The sequence below is a fragment of the Lipophrys pholis genome (assembly GCF_963383615.2).
Source record: "Lipophrys pholis genome assembly, chromosome: 16".
NCBI lineage: Eukaryota > Metazoa > Chordata > Actinopteri > Blenniiformes > Blenniidae > Lipophrys > Lipophrys pholis.
The window spans coordinates 22561607-22577538 of record NC_137634.1 but is presented as its reverse complement, the minus strand read 5'-3'; the positions used below and the strand labels follow the sequence as shown (position 1 = coordinate 22577538).

At 46.7% G+C, this 15932-nt stretch overlaps 3 protein-coding genes across 3 annotated transcripts in view; 1 reads left to right on the top strand and 2 right to left on the bottom strand.

Annotated features, from left to right (window-relative positions):
• The window catches only part of LOC308121900 (dachshund homolog 2-like), a gene marked incomplete at both ends in the record, with an annotated part of 7968 nt that extends 2012 nt beyond the window's left edge, over positions 1-5956 (top strand). The window contains 9 exons of the mRNA XM_080483426.1: positions 2502-2611; positions 4259-4345; positions 4513-4581; positions 4690-4841; positions 4909-5053; positions 5149-5306; positions 5466-5613; positions 5690-5815; positions 5907-5956. Coding sequence (XP_080339552.1) covers positions 2502-2611; positions 4259-4345; positions 4513-4581; positions 4690-4841; positions 4909-5053; positions 5149-5306; positions 5466-5613; positions 5690-5815; positions 5907-5956 — 1045 coding nt within the window. The remainder of the gene's footprint in view (positions 1-2501; positions 2612-4258; positions 4346-4512; positions 4582-4689; positions 4842-4908; positions 5054-5148; positions 5307-5465; positions 5614-5689; positions 5816-5906) is intronic.
• Positions 5957-7634: 1678 nt separating this feature from the next.
• ik (IK cytokine) lies at positions 7635-13724 on the bottom strand. Its single transcript, XM_080482502.1, has 20 exons — positions 13168-13724; positions 12674-12740; positions 12396-12488; positions 11635-11694; positions 11371-11538; positions 11173-11287; positions 10907-10977; positions 10776-10822; positions 9892-10055; positions 9657-9765; positions 9541-9580; positions 9247-9454; positions 9146-9164; positions 8968-9052; positions 8788-8874; positions 8633-8690; positions 8456-8544; positions 8039-8147; positions 7923-7957; positions 7635-7798 (listed from the first exon to the last, which is right to left on the bottom strand). Exons 1-20 carry the CDS (start codon positions 13175-13177, stop codon positions 7771-7773), a joined length of 1662 nt encoding a protein of 553 aa, XP_080338628.1. The 5' UTR covers positions 13178-13724; the 3' UTR covers positions 7635-7770.
• Positions 13725-13809: 85 nt separating this feature from the next.
• ndufa2 (NADH:ubiquinone oxidoreductase subunit A2) lies at positions 13810-15595 on the bottom strand. The gene is made up of 3 exons (XM_080483822.1): positions 15477-15595; positions 14108-14214; positions 13810-14019 (listed from the first exon to the last, which is right to left on the bottom strand). The coding sequence occupies exons 1-3, from the start codon at positions 15578-15580 to the stop codon at positions 13928-13930; spliced, it is 303 nt and encodes a 100-aa protein (XP_080339948.1). The 5' UTR covers positions 15581-15595; the 3' UTR covers positions 13810-13927.
• Positions 15596-15932: the final 337 nt, after the last annotated feature.

Sequence of the window (15932 nt, the reverse complement as noted above, 5' to 3'; positions counted from 1 at the left end):
TTATATCTGTCAATCAAACCCTGACCTGTGTGTGTGTCCTCACAATAACATAGGTGGAGGCCATGGTCACCATGGCAACGTGGATCTTTAAACACATGTAGTCTGATCAGGATGGTTCTGTGTCTCTTTATTTATTTTTAACTCAAATTTATATTTTGAGCTACGTCAAGGACAAGCTGAAACGAAATGCTGCACATACATACATAGCAAGGGAAAGGTCCCTGGGATAAACGGTCCTCCTGCTAAATGTTATAAAACGTCCTGCAGTGACCTGTCTCCGTATCACACACGGGCTACAAGCTATTGTCCAAAGTGTTGACATCTACACCACGTTGGCCCAACCCTGGTCCTCGAGGGCCCCTGTCCTGCATGTTTTAGTTCTCTCCCTGTTTCAGCATACCTGAATCTAATGATGTCATCACCAAGGTTGTGAAAAAGCCCAATACTGAGCCCTTCATTGCATTCAGGTGTGTTCCAACTGGGAGAGAGCTAAAACATGCAGGACAGGGACCCTCGAAGACCGAGGTTGATCCTGATCTAGACTAATGGAAGTGCTGGATCATGTCATTCAAGAGCAGGCATACTGTGTACCCAGCAGATTGATCCATCCATCCATCTTCTCCCACTTATCCGTTTCCAGGTCTCAAGGGTGGCAGTCTGAGCACTGTCACCCAGATCACACTGCACCGATTAAGAACCTTTCCTGCGGGTGGTGAGCCCACGGGATATTGGTTTGAGCTTAGGGAAGTTATACCCTTTGACCATAGAGCATTTTTTACACAAGACTAGTTATCTGATGTCTCTCTCCTTTAAAGTCGAAACTGTTTTATATGGTCCTCGTACGCTGATAATGCCTTAGCAGCAGGTGATGGATTCATAGGTGACGTCTCATGTCCAAAGGAGGGGGGGGGGGTCAAATATTTGGGAGTTCACCTTGGAGAGCTCAGAAAACAACCTTGAGAAGGTTAAGGGACATTTGAAGAGCTGGAGATGGATTTGACAGACATGTCTTTTCAAGAAAGAATCCTCACCTTCAACAACTTGGTGTCCTTCATGCTGTGGTGCCGGCTGCCATGTTCAGACCCTCCTGTTGATTTGCTCTCCAGCATACAGTCTGTCATGGTGGACTTCAGATCTGTCCAGTCCTACGGCTTGAGTACTAAAACAACATGGTGGACTAGGTCTGGCTGAGCCGTTTGTTTTTAATAGACTGGAAATATTTAAAATGGACAGTTTTCCTTGTTGTCACGGTAGACGTCTTAAGGTATGGCGACTGTTTGTTAAGAAGAGACCAAGATCTGTGACTCCCGGTTTTGGCTTCTCCAAGAGGCAGTGGTATCAGACTTATTGTCGTTCCAACCACTACCAACAATCGTTCCATCCAGTGTCTGGAGAAGTTTTAAGCTTTTGATTTTGAGCTACAAATACAGAAAGAAACAAAAAGTCAAAGCGCAAATTATTCAACTTCCTGTTAGGCCAAGCGAACATGATCCTCCACATGAAAAACAAGGTTTTCCAGCAGCATGGATTTCACAAAGCTAAAACATTATGAAGCATCCTTGAACAACTTCCCTGTGGTTGCTCAGACGGTAGGGCCTCAGAAAAAGATGAAGCGGTTTGTTTGTAGTAGAACGGTATAAAGTAGGTGAACACGGTCGCCGAGAGTGGAGTGGTGATTAATGATACCTTTGTTCATTTCCCTCCCTCTCACTGCTGTCAAAGAAAACCGCTCTCTCTAGCATAGCCCCGTTTATAAGTGATGACATTCTACAGAGAGAGCCTTCCAGTCATAGAAAACTAGTTTCTACAATTAAAACTAAAATCCTGCCTTCAGGTTGCAGCTCTCCTCTGATAAGTCACATGAACAAAAGAGACAAAGAACTGAAGCTTCAGAGTCACAAACTCTGATTACTGTGTGACATCTGACAATATGAACTGTGAAGGAGGGCAGCATCTCATCAGAGCCCGTCCACAAATCAGGGGAAGTGAGGGGCAGAATGGAGGGAGTGAGGGGCAGAATGGAGGGAGTGAAGGGCAGAATGGGGGGAGTGAGGGGCAGAATGGAGGGAGTGAAGGGCAGAATGGAGGGAGTGAAGGGCAGAATGGAGGGAGTGAGGGTAGAATGGAGCGAGTGGGGGGCAGAATGGAGGGAGTGAGGTGTAGAATGGAGGGAGTGGGGGGCAGAATGGAGGGAGTGAGGGTAGAATGGAGGGAGTGAGGGGCAGAATTGAGGGAGTGAGGGGCAGAATGGACGGAGTGAGGGGCAGAATGGAGGGAGTGAGGGTAGAATGGAGGGAGTAAGGGTAGAATGGAGGGAATGAGGTGTGGAATGGAGGGAGTGAGGGTAGAATTGAGGGAGTGAGGGGCAGAATGAAGGGGCTGGGCAGGTCCAGGTTTCAGTGGGAAATCAAGAACTGTTGCCCTGAACGCCTCGGCCAGCAGAATTGTCTTAATCAGGACAATGTGTCTATAAAAAGTCAGTCTGTTTCTCTCCTTCCCAGCTCTCGACCTGGTCGACCACCAAAGCGCACTCTGGGCGTGGCCACCATGACAGACGGCTCCAGGCTCCTCCCACACCGACTGCTCAGCCCCGCCCTGCTGTCTCATACAGGTGAGTAAAACAAACTGACTTAAGAATAGAACTAAAGTGCAAAAGATCAGGTTAAACTTTTTGTTTCATTAAAGTGTTTCATTAAAAAAAAAAAAAAAGTCTTGAAATCTTCTTGTCTGACACAGTGCTTGAGGTGAGACTCCAATCTGTCAGTCATTTTGACGTTGGCTAATTAAGCGTGCTAATTATATTTCTAATCACAGAGTGAGCACAGTGACTCTGCAGGAGGACATTTGGCGGGAAGAGTCTGAGCTGCCTGACAGACCGTGCTCAGGGTTCAGGATCATTTGCTGTTTTATCTGGATAGAAATCACTGCTGCCATATTTGCTTGTTATAAGTGACTTTGGTCTTGTCAATACCAGATCAGACTAACTTATCTTTAGTAACAGACTATGTTCCACCAGCCTTTAAGGTTGGTGTTATTAAACCTCTTCTTTAGTCCATCTTTGATCCAGGTTTTTTAACAACTTACAGACCAATATCCAACCTTAACTTTATTTCTAAAATCCTTGCTGCAAGTCTGCTATGTGATAGTTTATGTACTAACGATCTATTTTAGTCAGGTGTCAGAGCCAATCACAGCAGAGACGCTCTGGTCAAAGTTACTAATGATCTTCTCATGGCTTCAGATAAAGGACTGGTCTCTGTTCTGGTCCTGTCAGATCTCAGTGCTGCATTTGATACTATTGATCCTAACATCCAACTACAGATACTAGATCATCAGGGTTAAAGACACTAAACTTAGCTTCAATTATATTTACCAGACAGGTTCCACTTCCTTCATGTTAATGATGATTTCAGCGCAGACTAAAGTTAAGCATGGAGTTCCACAGGGTTCTGTCTTAGAACCTATAATCTTCACATTATACATGCTTCGTGGAGAGAATATTATTAGAAAGCCCTCCACTAACTTCCATTATTATGCAGATGATACACAAATACATGAATGTATGAAACCAGATGACAGTGATCAAGAGAAGCTTGTCTTGAAGACATAAAAGCCTGCATGAGCTGTAATTTTCTGCTTCTGAACTCAGATAAAACAACAGTTATACATTTCTGGCCCAAAACCTCTGAGAGACAAAAATATATAGTAGCACTGGATGGTATTACTTTGATCTCCTGTACCACTTTTTCAGGTTTCTTCTTGTTTAAAGGGAGTTTTTCTTTCCATCTCCTGCTGTTCATGTGCTACACTTTTCTCTGTAAAAACCCCGTCAGATGCCTCCGGTGTTCTCGGTGCTGTATAAATAAAATTGAACTGAAATGAATTCAGGGCAAGTGAATCCCTGAGAGCCCGCCACATGCGCACCGCGTTCTCGCCACATTCATTATGTGGCGGTGTGCTCGTTAGCGGCTTTTCTCGTTCCAAACTTCCCTTGTTAGCGGTTTCCCTCATTACCTGTCATCAGTTAATTAGAGGAACAATTAGAAGGCCAGCGGCTGCAGGGGAGAGCGAAGTGGGCGAGAAACAGCAGCGATCACCGGAGACCGCCGACTTATCCATTATTCATCCAGCCCAGACCGCAGGACAAGCAGCACCTCCTCCTGCACCTCCCTCTGGAGCTCCTTAAGCAACGCAGTACAGCTCCATCCCCTCCCTCCACTAGGTGTAACCTTTTTAATCATTTGGTCCTGCTCCTCAGGTCTGACCGTGGTGTCTGAAGCTCTGAAGCTGCAGAAGATGAGGATGATGATGAGTTTCCACGGTGACCCGGGGAACAACGACACAGGTTTGATTCCTCAGAGTCTGAAAAGCTCACAGGTCAGAGCTCCAAACCCTCATTCCTCCTTTGCTTCTCCTCCACTCCTCCTCCTCTGGTCTTCTCAGCAGGAGGAAGTGAAGTATCCTGGGAAAAGGAGCAGCAGCACCCCCTTTCTTCTCACTCCCCCGTTGTAGCGCCCCCTGCTGGCTCGCCATCTCTGCACCTTAATACTTTGCATCAGCACGGCTCTCTATTGGCCAATCGTGAGTTGAAAAAATTAAAACTGAAGCTGCGCTCTGATTGGACGGCCCATTACGGTTATCTTAGCATCAGTGAGCGTCATCCTTACGTCTGTGTCCGTACCTCCTCAGGTCTGGCAGAACTTCCTTTTATGGTCATGTCGCATCCTGTCCTTCCTGTTGGCCTGCCACCAGCCAGCGTTGCTATGGCGTTGAACCAGATGACTCAACTTAGTGGCTTCGCAAACATGGCCGCTGTGTCGCAGATAGAGAACAACAGCAAGGTAATTATACTAAAAACAGGCCAATGCCAGAATAAGTACCTCCACTGTTAACATGTATTTGTTCAAGGACTCTCCTCCAGGAAGCCCCGCCCACTCTCCTTCATGCAGCGAGGAGGAGCTCCACCTCCAGGAGCCAAACAGCCAATCATCTTCCAGAGCTTCCTCATCCCCACCAGCATCACCTCTGACCCGGACACACACGCCAGAGCTGGGTCAGTGCGCACACACACGTTATTCTGTGTTTATAAGTTTACGTTAGCTTTGTTTATTGATTGTTTTGTTCTTACCTTTCCTCTTGTACTTGCAGACAACAGCCTGGTGCCCCTCCCCCTTTTCAAACCGACCTATGAGAAGCTGGCTCTCACCTCTCCTTCGCTGTCGATCACCCACACACACGGCGCCTTCGCTCCGCTCCTATTGGCCGAGGGGCTGTCGTCCACAGAAACGTTGCTGACCAACATCCAGGTGAGTGCAACACCTGGAAGCTTTAACAGCCATTACCATGGTGACGGCCAGTAAGTAAGTGTGTGTGTGTGTGTGTGTGTGTGTGTGTGTGTGTGTGTGTGTGTGTGTGTGTGTGTGTGTGTGTGTGTGTGTGTGTGTGTGTGTGTGTGTGTGTAACAGGGCCTCCTGAAGGTGGCAGCAGAGAGCGCTCGCTGTCAGCACACACACAGCCAGCAGGAGAGGACAGAGTTGAAACTGGAAGTGGAGAGAGAGCGAGACGTCCGGCAGACACTGCAGAGACACCTGAGCTCCCAGCTGCACGCCACAGGTGAGGGTTGAGGAGGGTAGGGTCAGAAAGGAGACAGGTGAGAGAAGAGCATATCACTCACGTGTCTCCTCCTCAGCATCCATCCAGAAGAGGCTCAGGAAGGAGAAGAAGTTGAAGCGGAGGCTGCAGGAGGCGCTGGACTTTGAGTGGAGGAGGAGAGAGGAGGTGCAGCGAGCGCTTAAACAGTGCAACTCACTGGCAGGTGAGAGCGAGTCACCGTCACGCGACTGTCACAGTGTTGTCAAAGAAACTGTGAGGCAGGGTTGAATTGTTTCTGGTGTCTTTCTGTTCAGGTGCAGTGATTCCTGAGAGTCAACAAGAGAACAAACAACAGGGAAACTGATGGTGACTCGTCTGATCTGTTCTGAGTTAATTATAACAATCCTGTTTACTTACCCAAAACAACATGTCTGCTAATCATTAATTACAATACTTGAGTACTTTATTCAAGTATTGTGTTACCTGGTTGATGTACTCAGATTGTGAGCTGCTAAAATATCCGCAGTTCTTCTTTTCTGCAGGAAACGTCTGACAGCGCCCCACCGGAGGATGTGCAGACACAAACGTAAAAGACTTAAAGTCACCATCAGCCACCTGCAGTGGGTGGAGCCATGTTGGAGCTACAGCTTCAGCAGCTGGAGGCGGAGCCACACCTAAACTGGAGCTATAAGGGGCGGAGCCACATTTTAAAACTTTTTGTTACTTTTACTAGTCTTTTGCTTTGAATCTGACTTCTTGTTTATGTTGTGATGTCTGATGATGTCAGAGGCGCCAATCCAATTTGAAACCGTCTTCTTAATGAGTTCCTATACTTATCCATTAAAAACAAACCAGTCACAGCTCAAAAAGCATTCCGAGGACCCGTTTGCAAGGAAACATTTAAAGTGAAAATGCATTGTTTTTGCATTTTTGTTTCAGAAAAGTCTCATGTTGATATGATGTCTATTTACATGGAAACTGTAGTTACCCATGTTGGGCCACTAGTTAGTGCTGTTGATCATCTTTGTAATGAAGCCACACACACACACATACGGGAAGAGAACAATACGCTATAAACAATTACAACAGGAGTACACGGACATTCCTATAAACAGACGACGAAGTTGAATTGTTATTACAGTGACTGTCGACTATAAAACTACCAAGTCCCAGGAGAATCTGAACTGGGAGTCATGACACAAAACATTGTGTTAAAGTGGCCTAAAGGTAGTGTGATGTCATGGATGTGTGGCGGCTTGTTTAATGAGCTCTTAACAAGGCAGCTCTGTTTTTATATATCAAGTATTTATAATGTGTAAATACTGACGCGTTGGAGATTATTGATCATTTTGCTAGTTAACGATTAGTTTCTCAATCTAGGTTTCCACAAACATTAAGCTTTCGTTGATGACTGAAGCATCTTTGACGCCAGATTATTTGTTATGAAGATGACGGTTTAAAGTCAAGATATTTCAGTTATGGCTCCCGACCTCACAGGGCTTTTTGCCGTTCCTGTTTTCTGATTGCTCGGTCTCTTGAGTTCGGACTTCTGATTGGCTCCTGTGATCGAAGATGTGTGATCAGATGGTTGAAAACAATAAAATCATGTTGACTTTAAGAAATGAAGCCGATTCTACATGCTTGCTGTGTTCCGCATACATTGTTATTTCTGATTTTCCTGTATTGGTTCAAGCAGAGTTAACTACACTGAAACTTCTTGTACATACAGCTTCAGTATAAATAATAATGAGGTTAACGAACAACACGCCTCCATTGTTCATCTGAGCCGTCACGTTAAACTTTATGATCCTCGAAAACACAAACATCAAAACTTTGTGTTTGATGTTCGTCCAACACAAACACACACGTCTGGTGGGCGGAGCTCCGAGACCTCATTAGTAACACACACACACAGATTAAGCACCACTCATTAGCCTTGATGCTAATTTAGCATTAATGCATCAAGTTGTTTATGAATACATTAAGAAACAGTTTGATCTCTCAGCCTACCCCCTCCCCCCTTGGAGCAACGACAGCATGTTCAGTCCAGAGACAAACTGGGTCGTCATGTTTTTATTGGCCGTTTTGTTGATGTACAATCCATACAATATAACAGGAATAACACAAAATCACAATATCAATCTGATGGAGAAATAAACACGTAAACAAACAAGCTCCTCAGTACTTTGGCCTCTTCACGTCCACCCTGGAAAAGAGAAGGATAAACCATGTTTAATTTATATTTACACACAGTTTTCCCAACCTGTCACTTCCATGACAGGGACTGTGGGCCGATGAATTAATAAGAGGTGAACATAAATGTTTCTCACCCATCAGCCTCCATCTTCTTTCTCTTCTCGATGATCTGAAAAAGAAGCAGTTAAGCTGAGTCCACAGCGAGAAGTTTATCTTTATTTATTTGCTTGTTTAGGAGTTTGTCTCTCACCGCGCTGATCTTCTTCCACTGTCTGTCTAGCTCAGCCTTCTCATTTGTCTCCTTGAAGCGTCGAGTCTTTCTGCCTTCAGACATCTTGATGCCGTATTGAAATGCAGCCCTGTGGAGACAATTTGCACCGTCAAACACACAGTCTGCTACCTGCCCGTCATAGCTGAGGGTTTAACCGGTTTTCTGCCTGTCAGTCACTGCTGAGGGTTTAATCACTGTCTCTGCTTGTCTGCTGTTGGTTTAATCACAATCTGCTGCCAGTTACTGCTCAGGGTTTAATTACAAATCAGATGCCAGTCAGTCACTGCTGAGGGTTAAACCCATTCTTCTGAATGTCAGTCACCGGTGAGAGTTTAAATCACACAATATGCTGCCGGTCAGTCACTGCAGAAGTAAAAAAAAAAAAAAAAAACGTACTTGGGCAAAGCCTCCTTGTTGTTCATGTAGTCTGAATATTCCTCTTGAGTATCGAAGTCCCAACGACCCAATGGACCCTTCTTATTACCCTGCAACACACACACGCACACAATTAGATAACGGAGTCATACACACAGTGCAAAGTGAAGCGCACTGCATGCTGGGAGATGGAGTTACCTGATCCATTTTACTGTAGTCCACCTCCTCATCACTGTCCACTGCCAGGTCATCCATCCTACAGAGACAGAGACGGTTTGAGTTTCACTGTGCATCCCGGTTACTCTGAATCACACGTCCACTGGTCACATGCTGCGTAGAAGTCGTGTACTTACGTTGCAGGGTAACACTCTGCATAGGAGTTTGATCCTCCGAAGAAATCGCCCAGCTGCTCCTTGCCAGAATCTCTCCTCCCGGGTCCAGTACATGTTGTTAAGGAAATTCTACAGTAATACAGCTATCAACACAGGAAGCCCCGCCCCCTTCACCCATCGACCAATAGTAGTGAAGGATATGGCTCCTGGTCCTGCCATTGGCTGCCTGCTGCTCCTGCAAACTTCTCATTGATCAACTTTATCTGCTCTCTGACTGAACTCGGGCCTGAAAAACAAGCAAACAAACAAAAACATATCAGTGAGTTTTGAAAATTGATTGTCATGTAAATTTGAATCAAAACACAGTAATTAGGCTTACCTGTATCGACCTCCATCACCTGAGTAGACATACACAGTTAGTTAGAGTCACCGCCCTCTCACCCTGTTGTGTGTGTGTGTGTGTGTGTGTGTGTGTCTGACCTGCTGCTCGTCTGCTCGGGGCTTCTCGAAGTAGGCGTGTCTGCGGCTCTTGCTGTCCTCCTCCCTCTCCCTCTCCCTCTCTCTCTCCCTCTCTCTCTCCCTCTCCCTCTCCCGGTCTCGCTCTCGGTCCCGGTGTCGATCCTTTTCTTTGGCTGGTTTGGAGGACGAGGTGGTGGACGGGATGTAGTCCCCGATGTCATCAAAGATACTGAAACACAGACAAACACGCTGCGTGTGTGAGCTGACTGCGTCTGCCAGACAGGAAGGGGAAGGACGGGGACACGGGGCACTGACCTGAGGTCGGCCTCGGGAGCTCGCTTATCGTCCAGTTTACCTGAAAGACAAATAGAGGAGGAGGTGAAGGGACGCTCATGCTTGGAGGACAGGCGAGTGTACTGACAGCAGCTCACCTTTGTCCTTCTTCTTGATCTTCTTGTGGCGTGTGCCCTGTCTCAGGTAGGACAGGATCTGAGTCAGCTTGGAGATGACGATGTCGTTGGTGGTCAGAGTGGTCTGGGCCTGGAGGACAGACGACACAGGGTCACCTCAGAGTGCTGCTAACACACCTAAAGATGTTTTTTTTTTTTACTTGGCAGCTCCTCCTGGCATTACTCCTACCAGTGTAATCAGATTACTCAGACTCACCTCCATGCTGGGACAGTCGGCTTTGCTGCGGATCAGAGTGGTGGGGATGTCGGTGTCAGTGAACTCGTCGTCCAGGTCCACCACGTACGCCATCCGACCGGGGAGAAACAGCTCGTTCCTCTCGTAGGTCCCGGTCTTGAAGACCATGCGGTAAATACTCCGGCCTGAAGACACAGGAGGCACCGACACCCACAGCGTTAACACAAACCACCTGAACCTGCACTCCATCACTCTGAATAAGAAACATATTGTTATTGCCACCAGACCTGCAGAGGTCAGCACATTACTTCATCTTTGAACATGAGGATGGTTCATCGGCAACAGCAAAAACAACTCAGGTCGCAAGTTCAGAGACAGTTGAGTCAGTTCTCTCAGAGAGGTGAGCGGACATTGAAGCCTCCGACTCGACATTATTCAAAAGCCTCGTTTCCACAGTGCCCCTTGGTGCCGGTGCCGGTCGGGTGGGGTCGGCTATATGTAACCAGACCCATATCAGTGCCGCGTTTCCATTACATGGGGTTCGGTTTGAAATGTAGGCGGGGTTATGAACGGTTGTGCAGGATGTGACGCCATAACGGGAGGACATTTTCAAAAAAGTGACCTGATTGCTGCCGGACAACTGATTGGAAATGGCTGCTTGCTGGGAGAACAGCGGTTGTCACGGACCAATGAGCAGACGGCAGTGTTGAAGCTCCTCCCCCTCATATCCGGCACATTGTGCCTGGTACCCCAAGTGGAGGGGTAGCGAGAAAAGGTTACCAATGGTACCGGTTGGTAACGGTTCTGAGTCAGTGGAAATGCACAACAACCGGTTCCGACCTGACCCGTACCGGCACCAAGGGGCACTGTGGAAACGAGGCTAAAGAGACGACGGTCACACTCACCCAGACGGGTTTTGAACTCAATCTTCTCCTCAGGCTCCACGTCTTTCCTACACGCACACAAACAAACACACGCATTTATAGATGAAGTTTCAGCAGGACTTCAGCTGATAAACCAGTGGTTTTGTTCATACTTGGCCTCCTTCTGGACTTTCTCCATCATGTCTTCTTCTTCCTTCTCCTTGCTGGTGATTTCAGCCCTCACCTATAACACACACACACACACACACACACACACACACACACACACACACACACACACACACACACACACACACACACACACACACACACACACACACACACACACACACACACACACACACACACACACGAGTAAACAGGTGTGGAGGTGGTGGTTCCCTTCCTGAGACAGAAACCTGAGGAACTTCAGTCTGACCTTCTGCAATAGAGCGAAGTCCAGACCTTTCACCAAGTGAGTGTGCTCCATGTCACCACCCAAGAACTTGGACTCCTGGATGAGCTGCCGACGTTTCTCTGCGGCCGACTTGTCTCTGCATCGACAACGAAGCCACACGTTGTGATGTGTTATGACAGTGAAGGCAGGAGACAGGTGGAGGTGTGTGACGGTACTCACGCCTCAGCGGTGGGTCCCACGGCTCTGTAGTTGGCCGTAGTGCTGATGAGCTCAGTTTCCTCGTAGTCCTTGTTGACGCCATCTCGTCTCTCTCGGGCTCGGTCTCGATACTTCTCGGCCAGCTCTCGCTCGCGCTCCATCTCCTGCTGCCGCAGCTTGGCGTAATAACTGTCACACAGACACGCAGGCTGTTACAGTCGGATTGTGGACATGCGGTGACCGCACTCATACGTTCACGTCTGTTGTTACAATCAGCCGACTCACCTCTTCTTCTTCCTCCTCCTCGCTGCAGGGTCCTCATCCTCATTGTAATCCCTCGGCATTCTGAGAAACAGCAATATCTTTTAGTGATGCAAAAGAAGAGGAGCGTAAATAGAGTTCCTCAGAGCTCTGTGTTAGAACAACAGTAACTCCTTATTAGCAGGTAAGACCACACAGAGTTTGTGAGATATTTTGTGTTTTTTTTTTTACATCTTTAGCCCTTTTTGAATGAATCACAAATAAATGGGAAAGATTAAAACAACAAAATGTCCCATTCAAAGCAGATGGGAGAGGCACCTTATGGAGGTCAACGGTTTTCTCTTGCTTTGACCATTTTAAAATTTCAATTACTGTAACTTTCTTTGAATGGCATTATCCTCGTCTTATTTATAGTTTGTTTATAACTGTTCTTACCATTTACTGTCTTGTGTTGTCTTGCTTTGTGCTTATCTTATCTGGTTTCTTCTGTTCTGATATTTCCCCATGTCACAAGCTAATTTCTGACAGATTGATTGATGACTGACTGATGACCGAATGCATGCATGTATGTAAATGCACACATTGGGAATCTGCAAATGAATTGCTCCTTGTGGGATAAATAAAGGTGTCTGAATCTGAAATCTTTGTTGATTATGATTTCAACAAATCTTCTCATTCTCTTCAGAGGTTTTGACATTTAATCTGATCTTATTTTCCAGTTGCTGATGCAATAGAACAGGTAGAACACAGTGCGCTCACACTCGGACCGACTAAACAATACTCACTCATGGTGTCTGGACTTTGAGGGCGGCGCCGAGGACGGCGTCGCCCTCGGTGTCATGAGCAGCTTCCTGAAGTCATCGTTGGTCAGTTTGGACCTGAAGAGAGAGGGGAAAAAAAATCCACATTACCACACACAGTGTGGATACCTGGGTGTGAAGTCATGGGACAGCAGTGTCTGTGTCTGTGTCTGTGTCTGTGTGTGTGTGTGTGTGTGTGTGTGTGTGTGTGTGTGTGTGTGTGTGTGTGTGTGTGTGTGTGTGTGTGCGTGCGAGACACTCACTGAGCAGCAGCTCGGTGGTCATCCACCTCGTGGCCCTCAGGGGCCAGTGGGTTGGAGTAGCTCTCAGCTAAAAACACACAAACAGGGCATAAGAAATGCACCACACCGCAGAGGACAAACGAGACAAATATTGCTATGATTGCTTATGGCTCAAGTTAATGCATGTCAGTTTAGCGTGGGGTTTTAGATTTGGATAAAATTGTCTGAGTGGATTATATATTTATTTACTTCTTTTAAAACCCTACATGCTTCAGCTGGTGAGCAAAGAAGCTTTAAAACAGCAGGAAAATGAACCGATGCAAACCCAACTAATGGCCCCATTTTAAACCTTTAAACTGGTTTATAAGAGTCTTCATGGGGGGAATATTTCTTAAAATGTTGACTTTTCTGACGTTTCCTACCAGGTGAATTCTAAGAGAATTCAAGTGAAGACACATACAGCTAATGGCTAATAGCGAGTAGCATGTTGCTAATGTTCCAGCTAATATACTTACTTTCAGGCATGTCGGCGGAGTATTTTTATTCTCCTTCGGCCTCAAACCTTCTTAAAGCCACTCAAGAGACCCGGTGAAGCTCCGTGGGTTTAACCAGCGTGTCCTGCTCCTTCTGTTAGCTCTCATTAGCTTCTGTTAGCTCTGTTTGTTTGTAACTCTGGGCACCGCTTCCATCTTCATTTCCGGTTCACATCGCCGCAGCAGCACCCCCTGGAGGAGGAGGCCGCACACTGCTGCTCACAGCCAGGCAGCAGCGAGGACAAAACGTCGTTGAAGTTTCCTGTTGCTACTGTTATTCACTCCTTCGATAAAATCCAACTAAACGTTGAAAACACAAAACTCCTCTGGTTTTACTGTGTAAACATTGTGTAGCGAGGCCGTGCTGCAGCATAAAAAAAAAAAAGAAAACTGGCTTCGCTGCCCCCTGCAGGCAGGGAGAGGGACTACTGAAGGTCCGCAGTGACCAGCCGGAGATTCAGCTTCAGACTTCACAATCTGCAGACGATCCACACTGTAAATATCACATTGAATGACATGAAGGTGACTGTCAAATGCTTACACGCCCAGGCTAAAACCACTTCCAAGCTAAAAAGACTTTAACGCTGATAATACGTTGTCCATGAAGAAGAAAAACAACAGTGATCGAACAGAGAAATAATTTTATTGACATTTATTCACAGAAACAAGAATCCAGAAGGGACTGATCCGGGAGGGGAGGAGGGGGGGTTGGACTGAAGCATCTGGGATTCAGATGTGGGGGTCAGGGTTTGGACTGAACCAGAGTCTGCAGAGCTGAAGCCACCTGATCGGCGGACATGTTTTCCACTGGGACACTGCGTTCTTTGCCAAAGTCTGAAGAGAAAAAACACAAACATCATCACACACACACACTTCATTACACACACTGATGGACTCCCATGATGCTGTGCGGCAACCTCACCGTAGCGAGCCCAGATGCGAGCGTGAACTCCTGAGCACTCTCTGATCAGGATGGGGAAGTCGGGGTTCGACTTCTTCAAGGTGACATAGTTCTGCTCTACAAAGTTTCTGTAACAAGGGAAACACACACACTGAGTAACGCTGTCATCAAAACAATGCAGCAAGGAACACACAAACACAAAACATTCTCACATCTATAACTATTTTTTAGCTGATATTGTCCACCAATGTATCAGAGTATTGTGATCTCTTTCAGTGAACCGAGGCAAAGTTTCCAAAATGCTGTTACTGTGCATGTGCACCACGGCCAGAGTAAATATTTCTTCTGCACATGCACGAGTAAAAGGACAATAACAGCAATGGCGGCCTACATAGTGGCACCATAATGACAATCCAATTTGGTCATTCGTCCATACGAACGTCGCATATTCTCCAATATTAATGTTTTTAGCATACGTGTCTGGTTTCATTACAAAACATAAAGCACCTACTTGGGGCCCAACATGAATGATAAATGATAAATGATGAACTTTCTGATATACCGCCTTTTCGCTGACTACTGCCCCAAAGCGCTTTACATAGCTCATCACATTCACCCATACACACACACATTCACACACCAACAGGAGCTCAGTCCATGTAGCTGGAGTACCTCGTCCCCAGCCGTACCTCGACCCTCCAGGGGGTCCCTCTGGGCTAAGTGCTGGGGTAACATCACATTCCTATTATTTCTATTTTCACTTCTTTGTCAGTGACGCTGAGCTCCATCTAATCACCACTTCCTCCCTCACCAGGTGTCTATCTGACATACAATCCTGACACACCTCAAACTTTATGAATATGAGTTTCTGGTCATCTGTGCCAAATTACAGTATCATACTCGAATTGTCTCTGCCACCATCTATTATACCGTCTACCATCATTTCAATCACACACCAATAGCATCGTTCCCATCTAGGTAATATTGGTGGCACGCACGCACGCGCACACACACACACACACACACACACACACACACACACACACACACACACACACACACACACACACACACACACACACACAGTTTATGTTGTATTAAGAGTGCGGTCGAAATCATGCTAAGCTAACTGTTTCTGTTAGCTGATAGCTCCTCAGTAGATCCCGCTCTTCTCTGCCTCTGATTGGCTGTTACCCGCTGCCATCATGGCAGATGTTACACACTATTGGCCGGAATGTAACCAAGAACCAATTAGAGGCCGAGGGGGGCGGGGTCATTTCTCAATGACTTTAAGTTAGCTGTTAGCCGTTCGCTCTCTGGGTCTCAAATCTCTCCCCAGCATCAACTTGACGCGGGTTATAACTCTTCGGTACCCCGGTGCAGAGCTCACCTGGCTCCGCTGCTGGCCAAGGACGTTTGGCAGAGGTGGATGCGAAGCTCTCGGAGGTTTTTGCCCAAACTGGAGCCCAGAGTCCGGACTACGGCGGCCGCCATCTTACCACTGTGCTGTATCTGTCAAGGGCGCTAAAGGCGTGCGGTCTCTGCCCTGAGTGTATTCTGGCAGGCTAAACGTCATAACCCTGAGCTTTTCCTCACAGGCTCATGTTCCTAAAAGCCCCGAATTCATCATTACAGGCTTGTAGAGTAATCCCTGAGTTTATCCTCATAGGATCACACGGCTAACTGTGACTTTATCCTCACAGGAAAACACAATAAACCCTGAGTTTTTCCTCACAGGAACACATTGTAAAACCTGTATTTATCTTCATCGGAACAATAAATTGAGAGTTTGTCTTCACAGGATCGCATTGAAACCCTCATTCGCTCCTCACAGGCATGACATGAC

Excerpts from the sequence above, each read along its gene's own strand:
- ndufa2 (XM_080483822.1), bottom strand. The coding sequence starts at position 15,580 with ATGGCGGCCGCCGTAGTCCGGACTCTGGGCTCCAGTTTGGGCAAAAAC. Across the intron at positions 14,215-15,476 it reads TTGGCCAGCAGCGGAGCCAG|AAACTTTGTAGAGCAGAACT; the intron begins GTGAGCTCTGCA and ends CCCTTGTTACAG. Across the intron at positions 14,020-14,107 it reads TCGCATCTGGGCTCGCTACG|ACTTTGGCAAAGAACGCAGT; the intron begins GTGAGGTTGCCG and ends TTTTCTCTTCAG.
- ik (XM_080482502.1), bottom strand. Across the intron at positions 11,539-11,634 it reads AGGAGGAGGAAGAAGAAGAG|TTATTACGCCAAGCTGCGGC; the intron begins GTGAGTCGGCTG and ends TCTGTGTGACAG. Across the intron at positions 8,691-8,787 it reads GCAGAGTGTTACCCTGCAAC|GATGGATGACCTGGCAGTGG; the intron begins GTAAGTACACGA and ends CTGTCTCTGTAG.